This window comes from Dreissena polymorpha, chromosome 4, assembly GCF_020536995.1.
Source record: "Dreissena polymorpha isolate Duluth1 chromosome 4, UMN_Dpol_1.0, whole genome shotgun sequence".
Taxonomy (NCBI): domain Eukaryota; kingdom Metazoa; phylum Mollusca; class Bivalvia; order Myida; family Dreissenidae; genus Dreissena; species Dreissena polymorpha.
Genome location: NC_068358.1, coordinates 101,670,590 through 101,685,666, shown reverse-complemented (window position 1 = coordinate 101,685,666; position 15,077 = coordinate 101,670,590). Strand labels below are relative to the sequence as shown.

The 15,077-nt window shown below is 37.0% G+C and overlaps 2 protein-coding genes across 4 annotated transcripts in view; both read right to left on the bottom strand.

Moving 5' to 3' along the window:
* The window catches only part of LOC127876842 (scavenger receptor cysteine-rich type 1 protein M160-like), a 43,487-nt gene extending 36,070 nt beyond the window's left edge, over positions 1–7,417 (bottom strand). Inside the window, exons 1-6 of one of the 2 annotated variants that reach the window (XM_052422330.1) lie at positions 7,256–7,417; positions 6,289–6,360; positions 5,312–5,617; positions 3,641–3,797; positions 2,783–2,943; positions 372–558 (exon numbers count right to left, since the gene is read on the bottom strand). In XM_052422330.1, coding sequence (XP_052278290.1) covers positions 372–558; positions 2,783–2,943; positions 3,641–3,797; positions 5,312–5,617; positions 6,289–6,360; positions 7,256–7,286 — 914 coding nt within the window. In that variant the 5' untranslated portion in view covers positions 7,287–7,417. Of the gene's footprint in view, positions 1–322; positions 559–2,782; positions 2,944–3,640; positions 3,798–5,311; positions 5,618–6,288; positions 6,361–7,255 lie in introns of those variants that run through there. The other variant, XM_052422331.1, reaches the window with a different exon arrangement.
* Positions 7,418–10,271: 2,854 nt separating this feature from the next.
* Positions 10,272–15,077, bottom strand: part of LOC127876628 (mitochondrial outer membrane protein SLC25A46-like) — a 29,372-nt gene continuing 24,566 nt past the window's right edge. For both annotated transcript variants that reach the window (XM_052421970.1, XM_052421971.1), the window contains 2 exons: positions 14,703–14,915; positions 10,272–13,378 (listed from right to left, as the gene is read on the bottom strand). In XM_052421970.1, coding sequence (XP_052277930.1) covers positions 12,950–13,378; positions 14,703–14,915 — 642 coding nt within the window. In that variant the 3' untranslated portion in view covers positions 10,272–12,949. The remainder of the gene's footprint in view (positions 13,379–14,702; positions 14,916–15,077) is intronic.

Sequence of the window (15,077 nt, the reverse complement as noted above, 5' to 3'; positions counted from 1 at the left end):
CATTAAAAAGCTACAGAGCTGAAACAAAATCTGTATGGACCTCTAAAATACATGCATTCCCACGGACAATGTAACTGATATATGCCATCATTTGGGAACAGAACAAACAAAATGAGCTGTGCTCTGTGAAAAGGTGGTTTAATGCAAGTGTGCAAAGTGTCGTTGCAGTCAGCACAGGCTAATCAGAGACAACACTTTCCGCCTAAACTGTTTTTTTGCTAAGAAGAGACTTTCTTTAAAAGAAAACTATCATAAAAGCGGAAAGTGTCTTCCCTGATTAGCCTGTGCAGACTGCACAGGCTTATCTGGAACAAAACCTTACCCATGTGCATTAAACCCCATGTTTACAGAGCACGACCCAAATCAATTACACGCCAACTCCAAAGCTTCCTGGCAGCAAGATTTCTGAAGTTGAAAATCCCAGCTGCCGACACATGACCTCTGCAGCTTGATTTGTGATTATGTCCGCACATATACCGTACCACCTGCCCGCCTCATTCACTTCTACTCGGCCTAGATGCATCCTCTCTGTTTCTTGACTGGAACCAACCAGTCGTACTGGAATCATAGCAACACTTATTCACCTTGTGTCAAAATATGTGTGTATTTCAGAAAGGTACCTCCTTCCCTTATGAGCAAGAAGTCATCTTTAAAAGACATGAGCATCTCTATGGGAAAACAGGGCATAGTAAACGTGCGTAAAGTGTCATCAACACAGGATAATCAGGGACTACGCTTTCCATCTTAACTGGATATTTCACTAGGAAGAGACCTCCTTTAAACCAAAATACCATAAAAGCCGAAAGAGTTGTCCCTCATTATCCCATGCCGATTGCACACATGCATTAAGCCCAGTTTTCCAACAACTTGACTAAACTCATGACAAATATGTGCTTGTTTTTTAGACTTGTTCCCTAATAAGTGAGAAAAGTCATCTTTAAAAGATATTTTGATCTGTTTTTATAAGCAAATACACAATTAAACACATATTTATTGAGATTCAAATCTAAATTAACACATTCAATACATGATAAGAAAAGACCCTTCAAATCCCAATCCATTAACAAAACATATTTATAAACAAACCCATATTCATAATTAATGTCTCGTACTAAGACTTATAGGTAACATCAATACTAAAACAATAAGCAAATAGCATGCAGCAACAATTTCTATTAATTAATATTTTAATTTAGGTCTAAATTTGGGATTTAATTGTTTAGTCCATGGGAATGAGTCCACAACAATAAAGTTTTCAATATCAAACTAGAACTTAAGGTATTTACCAATGCCATTGTTTGTAAATATTTGAGTTTTGATTTCCATTAGTTCAAAATTTAAGTTAAGGGATACTAGGCCCTACAGATTGCATACCTTGCCCATAGTAGTACACAGAGAGCCCATACCTTGCCCTAAGCAGTATATGGAGAGCCCATACCTTGCCCATAGCAGTACACGGAGAGCCCATATCATGCCCTTAGCAATAAACAGAGAGCCCATACCTTGCCCATAGCAGTACACAGAGAGCCCATACCTTGCCCTTAGCAGGACATAGAGAACCCATACCTTGCCCATAGCAGTACATGGAGAGCTCATACCTTGCCCTTAGCAGTACACAGAGAGCCCTTACCTTGCCCATAGCAGTACACAGAGATCCCATACCTTGCCAATAGCAGTACACAGAGAGCCCATACCTTGCCCATAGCAGTACACGGAGAGACCATACCTTGCCCATAGCAGTACACAGAGAGCCCATACCTTGCCCTTAGCAATACACAGAGAGTCCATACATTTCCCATAGCAGTACACTGAGAGCCCATACCTTGCCCTTAGCAGTACACGGAGAGCCCATACCTTTCCCATAGCAGTACACGGAGAGCCCATACCTTGCCCTTAGCAGTACATAGAGAACCCATACCTTGCCCATAGCAGTACACAGAGAGCCCATACCTTGCCCTTAGCAGTACATAGAGAGTCCATACCTTGCCCATAGCAGTACACAGAGATCCCATACCTTGCCAATAGCAGTACACGGACAGCCCATACCTTGCCCATAGCAGTACATGGAGAGACCATACCTTGCCCATAGCAGTACACAGAGAGCCCATACCTTGCCCTTAGCAGTACACAGAGAGCCCATACCTTTCCCATAGCAATACACGGAGAGCCCATACCTTGCCCTTAGTATTACACGTAGAGCCCATACCTTGCCAATAGCAGTACACTGAGAGCCCTTTCCCTGCTCATAGCAGTACATTGTGAGCCAATACCTTGCCCATAGCAGTACATTGAGAGCCCATAATGTGCCCATAGTGGAACACTGAGAGCCATAACCTTGCCCATAGCAGTACACTGAGAGCCTATACCTTGCCGATTACAGTACACAAAGATTGGATACCTTTCCCATAGCAGTACACTGAGAGCCCATACCTTGCCCATAGCAATACACTAAGAGCCCATACCTTGCCCATAGCAGTACATGGAGAGCCCAAATCTTGCCCATAGCAGTAAACTGAGAGCCCATACCCTGCTCATAGCAGTACACTGAGAGCCCATACCCTGCTCATAGCAGTACATTGCGAGCCCATACCTTGCCCATAGAAGTACACTGAGAGCCCATAATGTGCCCATAGCAGAACGCTGAGAGCCATTACCTTGCCCATAGCAGTACACTGAGAGCCTATACCTTGCCCATTACAGTACACAAAGAGTGGATACCTTTCCCATAGCAGTACACAGAAAGCCCATACCTTGCCCATAGCAGTACACAGAGAGCCCATACCTTGCCCATAACAGTACACTGAGAGTCCCATATCCCCTGCTGGACAGGAGATGTTTCCCCAGCGTGAATGGTTGCACTGGAACACCGAAGTCAACTGCCAGCTGTCACACTTCACATCAGACAGGACTACACTTGTCACACCCATGCTGTCATAGGTATCACTACAATGTCACATAGAGGCAAACATAGGCTGAGCTTTACAAACCTTCATCAAAGAATAATAAAACAAAATAACTTATTCAACAACATAGCAGTATTTTAAGTGAGTTTCATTTTTGGACAACTGTGCTTTATGCATGTGTGTACATTGTTATTCAAGATTAGCCTGAGCAGTTTGCACAGGCTTATCAGTGAAGACACTCTTTGCCTTTATGGATTTTGTTCAAGGAGGTCTTTTCTCAACAGTGGACTGCACTGGCTAATCTTGAATGACACTTTATGCACATGCATTAAGCAGCTTTTTACAGAGCGCAGCTTTAATGCAAAGTTTGGCCTACACTAAATTCCAGCAACATGCCTAAATTTACTACAACACATTTCATAAGTGTAAAGTAAAAAACCATGAAAGAAGACCCCAATCTCAAGGGGAGGGGCTCACTTGTTTTAAAGCTAAGCGATCTATTTGATACATGTTACTGGATTTCCAAAGATTATTGATTTTATTAGCTAGGTTTTCCTTTATAGGAAGACTATTCTACACAAAAATCCAGTGTATGCGGAAAGTCTCTTTCAAAATAAGTCGGTGCTGATGGTACAGGTTAATCTGGGATGATTCTTTATGCTCATGCATTAAGCATAGTTTTCTAAGATGAAGGCTCATTAGATAATATATTTCTGACTCATATTTATTGTACAAACCTCACGATATATCCCTGTGTGAAGCCCATCTGACGACAGAGGACACTGGCTTCAACCCAAGACCAGCCCTGGGAGCAGATGAGACCCTGTTGATGGTCCATGCTGAACACTGCCTTCCCATAATGACTCTTACCTCCCACCAGCTGCACAGAGGGACCTACAACATGAGTCAGAATCTGGAACAAATAAAGAATTGAACAGTTGGTACTGGGAAATTGGACCATCAAGGACTGTGTTGGCATTGGACAATCAAGGACTGTGTTGGTACTGAATAATCAAGGGCTCAGTTGGTACCAGACATTCAAGGACAGAGTCGGTATTGGGCAATTAAGGACTGAGTTGGTAATGGAAAGTCAAGGACTGAATTGGTACTTGACAATCAAGGACTGAGTTGGTACTGGACTATTAAGGACTGAGTTGGTGATAGACAATCAAGGACTGAGTTGGTACTGGACAATCAATGACTGAGTTAGTACTAGACAATTAAGGACTGAGTTGGTACTGAACAATTAAGGACTGAGTTGGTACTTGACAATCAAGGACTGAGTTGGTACTGGACAATCAAGAACTGACTGGGTACTGAAAATCAAGGACTAAATTGGTACTGGACAATCAAGGACTGAGTTGGTACTGGACAATCAAGGACTGAGTTGGTACTGGACAATCAAGGACTGAGTTTGTACATCACAATAAAGGACTGTGTTCCTACAGGACAATAAAGGACTGAATTGGTACAGGACAATCAAGAACTGAGAAGAAAACTTTGGAATTTGTATCTCAATGGATAATAATAATCAAAACACTGCAAATCAAATTTTCGAACAAACAACCTTAAACAAACAAAATCTTTGGCTCTTATTTATTTTTTGCAAATGGTCTAGTCATCAAACTAAAAATGTTATGGACTTGCTAGATGACAGCATCTTTTTTGAGGGAACAGGCTGCAATTTCAATGAGGCATTTTTAATTGTGTCCAATTTTCACCAAAAACTACATATGAAAATGTAAACAGTTCATTTTAACTTTGAGTGTTGTATTTATATTGATTTAAATCATTTACGAAAATGTGGCTTTTTAACAATGAGGCTATGAAAATCATGAAGAGACCTTCCAACTTTTGTGGTTTGCACATGTTTATGCTCAGGAGTATACACATAGAAACAATTGAGCCTCAATCTTGGAAAACAGGACTTAATGCATGTGACTAAAGTGTCCTTCAAGATAAGCCTGTGTAGTTTGCAAGGGAAATCAGGGACAACATGTTTTGTTTATATGGAAGGGTTTGTTTAAAGTGAGTATTTTCTAAACAAAAAATCAACTCTAGACAGAAAGTGTTGTCCGAGATTAGACTTTGTGGACATGCATAGTCAGATTTTCCCACAGCTGGGCTAAATTATAATGCTTCTTTAGACAAATGTGAACTTACGTAGTAACTATTACAAGAAAAAGGACTTTACACAAGCCTTCTATGAGAGTAATAATTCATAAAAATGTTCTTAATTCAGCAATGAACACCTTATATAAATAACTTGGTATAAAAGTGAATAAAGCCCAGGTGACAACCAACATTATTAAAACAAGTTTGAACTTTTTCAGTGCACAGATAATTTTATGTTGCCCTCATGAAAAATCAGTAATACCTTGTGTTGTGTAGCAGACAAGCAAACATACCTTGTGTTTGATAGCAGACAACACCAGCCACTCGGCTGCTATTGCAGGAACCATTATTTGTTGCACAGTCTCTGAGCTCCGCCTCACTACCATTACAAGCTACGCCCATCAGCAATACCGGCCTGTCAGTCATTGTCTTTGGAAATGTAGCCACACCTCCAAGGTAACCCAGCTGTCTGCAAGCGACGCCTGCTGATTGGTCAGTCCAGTTTTGGCCACAGATGTATCCCCATGTATTTGATGCAAATATTAAGAGAGCTGACTCTGGAATTCCGTCTGATGATTCTAGCTTAATGTCCCACTCAGCTAACAGAAATATTATAATAGTATTTATAATTCTTTTTTTCTCACATCAGAGAAAAAGAAATTCTTTAAAAAATTTAGAAAAATTAATTATCAATGCCTTCAGACAAATTGTCATAAGAAATTCTTTACAATTTAAACAAATAGATAAATAGTATCTTTAAAATTGTCATGGATGATTAAAAAAATTCGAGCATCATATTCCAGCAATCCGAGGATGAGACCAATATACGCTCCATGAGCAATCTAAATAGCGCTTTTAAAAAAGAAAGTGTATTTAAAAATATTGTTTCATTAATGCAAAAACATCAATAAAAACAAATAGAAATAGATATCCTTTGTAATACTTTTTATGATAAATCACAAAATATGGTATATTACTTACAATATAATTTATGTGCTCTAAATTAAATTTAAAGTTCCCTGGTTTCAAATCCCAGTTTTTGAGTTAAGTTAAACTAAGTTGCATTACATTATTCCAAATATTTCAAGTATCATCCATATTAACATTAAAGAACATTATTTTAAATACACAAAATGATTTGTGAACAAATTCCTAAAAGTCACATTATGTGAATACTTTATTTTCATTTACAGTATCTAAATTCCTTCATGAAGAGTCCAAGTATGGGATGGTAAATACAACCACAAAAAGGCTTCTATCTTTCACTCACCAACTGCCAATTCCAGCCTGAGCTGCAGAGCAAATAACAGAAGTAAGAAGGTCCACCATCCATTTCTAGCACCTACAAACAATATCAACAATACTAGATGGAATGACAACACCATTCCATAGCCAATTACCCAATGAGCCTTGTTCTTGGATACTGGGCTTTGTGCATGTATGTAAAGTGTTCTCCCAGATGAGCATCTGCAGTTCACAAAGACTTATTTGGGACGACAATGTCTGCCTTAAATGGATTTTGTTTTAACCAAGTTTTCTAAGAGTGAGGTTTATAGCAAACGATCTATTGGTGAGTATGTGACATTCTGATTCGATGTTAATAAATACTGCCAATCTGATTGTCAACCTAATAAGAATATTTTGTTACATATTGTCAAGAAATAGTTAAAGAGACATTACTGTGTTATGCTGAATACTAGATCTGTAAGAGTTGTCTCTACTGTTAATCTTGTATTTAAATTGATACTCCACCAGTTACAACAAATTTTCTTTTTATTTTATGTTAACAAGTAATTATTTTTGAATTTTTGCTGAAATAACGACGTCCTTACGTCATGAAAAAAATGTCATTTCACTGTAAAATTTTCACATTTTTGAGCAGTGAATTATCAGTTTTAATCCACTGATATTTCTCTATAAACCACCAGAAAGCATAAAATAAACCTGCTCAACTACAACATATTTCTTCTATAATTTGATCAAAATAACAACTCACATTTTTAGAAATAGCTCTGTATATTGGTGTCAATTACAACTTATTTCATTTGTCAAAATAATTCTTAATTAACCACATTTATTTCTCTAAACATCACGTAGTTCAAATCAATGGGTTAAATTCTATGTCATAAACTTTACAGAATTTTAAATCGTTTCTGAAGCTCAGTGCAAAGAAATACTAATACAAGCATTAAATCTTTCTGTATGTAAATTCCCATATTTTAAGTTCAAGCACTTACTTTTATGATGCATTGAAAACACTTTTTGCATTTCAAATGATCTGCATTGTTTGTAACATATAAATCCAAATCATTTTCATGCACCCCACCACTTCATGAAAACATAAGTTCTGACATTAAATTCAGCTGTTTACAACCTCCAGCTCACAATTTCTTCCCCACAAGGCCGTGTGTTTGAAGGCTGTTTAATGTTTGTTATTAAAGCGAAGATTTCATGAAGCATTTGAATGTCATGGTCCACTGCATCATTATAAAGCCTGTAGTCACTTTTAAACATAATGTACCTACCATTCTGAAACCTTGCATTGAGAAAGGAAAGTTATAATGAACATCAACTGTGCAGTACCATTTTGTTTTTATATGTCTTTTATATGATAATTTTAGAAATACACTTATACCTGATGTTTATTGAAGATAAAGTACAGTTGTATGTTTAAATTTACAAAAAAAATTGAATGAGACCAAAAAATCTACACTAATGCGTCTTGCTAATTTCTGTATCAAAGCAATTAAACCAAGAGCCAAAAATATATAGAGAATATTGTTGCCCAGAATTAAAATTTTGTATATGATATCTAACTGCATAATTTTTGCTAAATCAATTACGGATTTTACACATTCACTTAACTTGACGATGAGCTGTAAATGCTGAAGTCGCAAATAAACTGTCTGTTTTGTTTATTAATTAAATATAAATCCTAACTTTCACAGCTATCAGCTTGAGTAACCCTATATTATACTACATGGTTGTATTGTATATTTCTTAATGAACAACATAATCTCTTTGCCGTATTACATAATAATATTCCTAAACAGTTTACCAGGAAGAGACATATTTTGACGCATTTGTAGTGCCTTAGAAAGTTATACTTGTGAAAAGACCTTTCTTACTAGATTTAAGTTTTAAAGGCTTCATTTCCAACCCCAAGATACTGATGAGCAGCAAACAGAATAAAACCTGAACAGACTGCGATATACTCGCAGGCTGTTCTGGTTTTGTGCTGTTTGCACATATCCATTTTCGCTTTGCTTCAAAGTGGGAAAGGGTTAGGTAAAATTATGTGTGGGGGTGTTATGTGTCTTTACACAAGAACGCCAACGGCTCTAAGGCACCTACCTGAGACCTGAAGCCACTAAAATATTATGAGTAGGTAACATTTGCAAGGTTTCATAATAGACTTAAAAGGAAAACAGCCCCAACATCTTACAGCTATAATTTTGAATCAACAAGCATTTTCAAATATCATAAAATGCATATTTTTTTATAATCTGAGCATGTTTCATGATGTGTGGGTTAACAACTGAGTGTTCAAATGGTTAATAACATAATAAAAACTAACCCTCCTCATGTTGGCCATGATTTTCCATGGACTGTAACCATTCTTAGCAGAGAAATCATTAGAACAAATGTTCTGAGAAAATTTCACGATTATTACAAAGACGAATGTGACTTTGACACTGTTAAGAATTGTTTTTTATGTTACCTAATGACCCAGTTTTGACCCCATGTAAATTAAGTCTTACAGTCAAGATGACGTTAGTTGAAGTTAATGGAAAAGTTTTGAATTTTTGGGAGAAATTTTTGATTTTTTTTTTCAATTTTGCCATTAGGAAACAGCCTGTAACAGGTTGTATATTTTGGCAAATTAATCACTACACATCCATAGTTTAATTAGGAAATGCACAACATAAATGAAGGTATGCCCCTTTGCTACGTAAACAAATGACATTTACAAACTTGTTTTGCAAGTTACTAAAAATTATTGTTGTTTAGAGTGCTAGAACTTGGTCTATTGTTCAAATTTAAGACCACTCTAGAGGCCATATTTATATTACCAATTTTTTATGAAACTTAATCAGAACATTAATCAGAATGATATCTCAGACAGATTTGAAACTGGGTCATGTGAGGTCTAAAACTAGGTCATTAGGTACAAACAAGAGATGTATTTGTCAGAAACACAATGCCCCCTATTGCACTGCTTTGAAGCCATATATTTGACCTTTGACCTTAAAGGATTACCTTGACCTTTTACCACTAAAAATGTGCAGCTCCATGAGATACACATGCATGCCAAATATCAAGTTGCTATCTTTAATAATGAAAATGTTATTGCAAAACTTTAACCAAGGTTAAAGTTTTGGGACACGCATAATAACAGACGCAGGCAGGCAGGCAGGCAGGCAGGCAGGCAGGCAGGCAGGCAGGCAGGCAGGCAGGCAGGCAGGCAGGCAGGCAGGCAGGCAGGCAGACAGGACAGACAGACAGACAGACAGACAGACAGACAGACAGACAGACAGACAGACAGACAGACAGACAGACAGACAAAGACAGACAGGCCAAAAACAATATACCCCCGATCTTTCGATCCGGAGGCATAAAAAGCTTGTGTACACTAGAGGTCAAATGTAATGTCAAATCTTAATGAAACTTAATTAAAACTTTTGTCCAAATAATATCCCTGCCAAGTTAAAAACTGGGTCACATGGGGTCAAAACAGGGTCATTAGGTAACATTACAAAAACAATTCTAAACATTTGTCAAAGTCACATTTGTTTGTGTTATCTTCATGAAATGCTCAGAGCATTTTGTCCAAATAAAATATCTGCCAAGTTCTAGGTATTTCTATAAATGAATCCACATTTTAATATATCTTAAGCTTTTGCTCAATACAAAAAGTGTGAGCATGCTTTAAAATGATTTGTGTGTAACATTGACTACACTAGGGTCAAGAGAGTAAACAAAGGGAAATGTTGATGATGAAATATGACAAACAGATAAAGGGGATCGCAAAAGCTCACGAGGTACAGTTAAAATATTGATACTATAAACACATTAACACACACCTAAAAAGCTCATGGAATGTATTCACAGAAAAGACACACTTCTTATTTTGCTATGATTATTAAGTTTTAACACTTTTTTAACCAAAGGATTGAACCAGATCAGTTTAAGACTGCACAATCGACACTCCCTGTACAATTTGGTTTTCTATGACAGGTAACACAAAGTGCATGATATTTCATTTCATTTAATGATTATCACATTACATGACAAACCACAATTACAAAGAGTATCGGAAATTTATTTACATAACTAACAATCATCTACACATTCAGGTCATTCAACTGTGAATGTTTGAGTGCAAACCGCCCATCCGTTAAATAGGAGTTCATTTCACACACAATTTTGGGCCTATATATTCTTTTATGGCAAAATAGACAAATGGAAATAACACTTCCAATAATTCCCATCATTTATGATCATCTACACCTCAACGTCATTAAAGAGGAGTTGAATACAAAATATTGGGACTACATGAGACGCGTTCTGAGAAAACTGGGCATAATGCATGTGCGTAAAGTGTCGTCCTAGATAAGCCTGTGCAGTCCGCACAGGCTAATGAGGGATGACACTTTCCGCCTAAATTGGATTTTTGCTAAGAAGAGACTTCATTCAAACAAAAAATGTCATACCAGCGGAAAGTGTCCCTGATCAGCCTGTGTGGACTGCACAGGCTAATCTGTGACGACACTTTACGCACATGTATTAAGCTCAGTTTTCTCAGAACGCGGCTCGTATATTCTGCCAAAACTTTTTGAGCCAAAATCCTTTATTAACAATCACCTACTCATTGACGTCATTCAACTGCTAAAGTTTTAGAGAGATGAACCAAATAGATGATGAAAATTTCAGAACGGTTTGGGATGTACTTATGTACAGACAGAAAAGTGTCATGCTTAATGCCTCCAACGCTGTGGTGACATAACAAGAAATAATCAAACAATAAATGAGCCGTGCTCTGTGAAAAGGGGGGTAAATGCATGTGCGAAAAGTGTCGTCCCAGATTAGCCTGTGCAGACAGAACAGGCTAATCAGAGACGACACTTCATGCCTACTGCATTTTTGCCAAAAAATAATTTCTTTAAATGAAAAATATCATAAAGGCAGTGTCATCCCCGATTAGCCAGTGCAGACGGCACAGCCTAACCTGGGACGACAATTTACACTTATGCATTAAACCTCCTTTTCACAGAGCATGGCCCAAACACGTTAACAGGGTAAATAAATACTTCAGTTGGAATCATTCCATTTGAATCCACTACATAATATAATAAATAACTTAAAATATATTTATATAAGTACTTCTTCTGTAGTCATACAACATGCACCAAACATCAACATGCACCAAACATCGGATTTATAAAGCAACCAACGAGCATTTCATACTAACATCTTTGTCTTGGATATTGTTAAATAGAGCATGTATTGTATACAGACCATAATATTATGTGGCTGTATGACTGTTGCATGGAAACAAAAAACATCAGCGGAAAATTCACTTCAAAACTTACGTATGTACATTTTATGATGTTCATATTAATAACCAAACTATAGCAGTTAATACATTTACAAAAGGTACATAAGAAGAAATTGTTTTAGCTTTTGATACATATTTATGAGATTAAAATGTAACATTATTTGTTAAATATTATGCAAAAAGTTACAGTTGGAAAATTGCTGACAATAAAGATAAAACGTGCATACAGCAATAATCAATGTCTCGATGGCATAGAATAAGTGACATGAGAGAAAACTGGGCTTAATGCATTCGCCTACAGTGTCGTCCCAGATTAGCCTGAGCAGTCCGCCCAGGCTAATCAGGGCCGACAGTTTCCACCTAGACTGGATTTTCCATTTGAACAAACTTTCTTTAAACAAAACATTCCTTAAAATGCGAAAATGTCGTCCCTGATCAGCCCGCTTGGACCACATTAAATCCAGTTTTACCAGAACAATTTTCATTTGATGAATAATTGAGCTAAAAATGGATGAATTTAAATAAAATTTTGCGTGGAGAGGAACCTTTATAAGGTCTTTATTACAAAAGTTGTTTCTGCACCTTTATTTCAACATTGCAGAGCTATGCATAATGTAACAATAGAACACGCACAGGTACAACAGCTAACACTGCCATACCGTTCAAACCACATCACTACACATTAAATATCTCAGTTTTATTATAATACTTCAGATTTACAATTGATACATACCAGAAGTTTTTTCTAATCCATTTGCAATCAGTTACTCACATATTTTTAAACAACAGGTTGACCATGAATTTCTGCTTAAAGCAACATTATCAGTGTCATAAGGGAACAAATGGTGCTCATTCTATATTTTACGTATCAGTTTACATGAACACAGAATAACAATAAAGTCAAACAGTGTCTCAAATTCATACATGTTATCTATACAAAAATTTGCATCAATAAAAGGATATTCTGATACTGGTGAATGTTCTTGAAAATACTTCATACCCAATGTTAATCATTTTAGCCGGGCTCTAGGATAACAGGGCTTAATGAGTGCACTTTAAGTATCATCCCATATTTACCTTTGCAGTCCACACAGGCTAATCAGGGAGGACACTTTCCCTCTTACCGGTAACTGGATTTTAACTAAGAAGAGACTTCCTTGCAATGAAAAATATCATAAAAGCAAAGTGTTGTCCCTGATTAGCCTGTGCAAACTGCACAGGCTAATCTGGTATGACACTTTACACACATGCATTGAACACAGTTTTACCAGTATGGCATATTTGTAAACATGGGACATGTCGATGAAAATTCTTTGACTCTTTATTCCCAAAAAGAACTAACATTCAATGTCAGATCTAGTAGGCTCCAGTATTACAACGGTTTTAGCTTTGTCGTATCTTGGGTAAGTCTTTTCCTCACTTGGCCTTGCTTATTGTCCGTACTAGAAACATTTTCTAAAACAACGACCAGAAGTCTGAGCCCAACAAAGTGGAAAAAATATTGCAACACCACAGCCCCAAATCCTTTGTAGAAAGCACTGGCTCCCTCATCCCTGAGGATCTGCCAGAAACAATCTAGTATTCCGTTATATCTAAAGTTCACCCCTAAAACCTCTGTCCCTTGGTCCATATTGTCTGTGAGCACCCTTGTGCCTTGAACATACAGCCTGTGTAGCACCGTCTCAAAGGGCATCATGACCACTTCCGCCGTAAGGGAGCTCATAAAGGTTGCTAGGAGACATGGGTACACCTGATCCCGCTGGGACAGATGGATGCCGTCCACTGAAGTATCTGTACCAATCTGAAGCATGAAAAAGTTCAAATGGGCCTTATTTCGCAAAAACTGGGCTTAATGCAAGTGCATACAAAGTCATCCCAGATTTGCCAGTGCAATCAGCAATGCCACCACATTAAAAAGCTCTAATATCAAACGGACACCATTTTTATGAGTAATAATAAAATGCAGATTTTTGAGACATTTGTTTATTGAGAAAGTCAGAAAATATAACTCTGTTACATCGGTTAAGATTTACAAAGACTTGTAGTTTTAACAGGTTTTATTGTTGTTTTGAATGGGAATATGATTGCAAAGGTAATTGTAATTTTGTGTAGAGAAAAAACTTAATATGATATGATATTGACATTGATAATACAAAAATATCCCCCGTAAAACAAAAATAAATATATTTTTGTGTGGGGTGGATGGTGTATGGATGTAAATATATTACTCACTTTTCTGCAAACTTGAATGTTTTAATTGCTAAGAGCTGTTTGTTTGTTGGTTTGATTTCACTTGATAGTTTATTCAATTAACATATAAGATAATTGATAACCCAATTTTAGGTGAATGCACTGTCTTCATTAATTATATTAAGTATTTAAAAAAAAACTGTAAAATAATGCAATTAATATAAAACACACAACCCAAAACATGACTTTTCCTTAAATTCTCATGACTTCTCCTTACTCCCAGTCAAGGGAGAAGTGACTTCTTCTTCACCCTCTGCCAACCCATGGGCAAATAATCAAATTAAATAAAATGTAAAGTAAACTATGTTCAAACTATTCAAAATCTTATTAAAATTACTGGAATTTTTCAAAATTTATTTCACAGAGATATTTTAACTGACGCTTTCATCCCTTCATACTTCAATTTAATTGAAAATGTTAGAAAGGGTTCATGTTAATTAAATAAACATAGATTTATGCAGAATACATCTTTTGAAGATTAGACATAGGATGATCATTTTAAAGGCGTATTTGAAAGCATGTTTGCACAGCATCTCTGTATTAATCATAGTGAGGCGAAAGTACACAGGGGAATAATACATGCGAGACCCTTTCTGGGAAACCTGGGCTTAATTCATGCACTTGAGGTGTCGTCACAGATTAGCATGTGCAGTCCTTACAACATGGACGACACTTTCTGCTAAAAATAGATTTTTGCTATGAAAAACATTTCTTTAAACAAAAAAAAACAACACAAAAGCCGAAAGTATTTTCTCTGATAAGCCTGTACCAACTTAACAGGCTTATCTGAGACAACTTTTAACAGAAATGCATGAAGCCCATTTTTTTTTTTACAGAACAAGGCTCAAATGAAGAAGGCCTTAACAAAACTATACCAAAACTCTGTTCCTCTCCTCAGTGATAAAGCGCACAACAAGATGAGAGACAACCTGCTGCACGGTGTAGTGACACAGTCTGAATGTTGCCGTGGGGACCAGCAGCTGCCACATGGGCACCAGCCAAGTGTGGTGGTAGGTGCGGCCAACTAGCCTAGTGATGCCCTCCGTGAAAAATTCAAACAGTGATGGCGAGTCGTTGGCTCCATAACTCTGAACAAAAAACATGACAAGTAAATAGGAACCTAGCTATGGAAAAACAGGGCTTGATGCATTTACATAGTGACTTTTATGAATGTTAGATCGTAAGGAAATACTCTTCAAAACCAATATCCATTCTAGCGGGAAATTGTCGTTTCTGATTAGCCTGTGCAG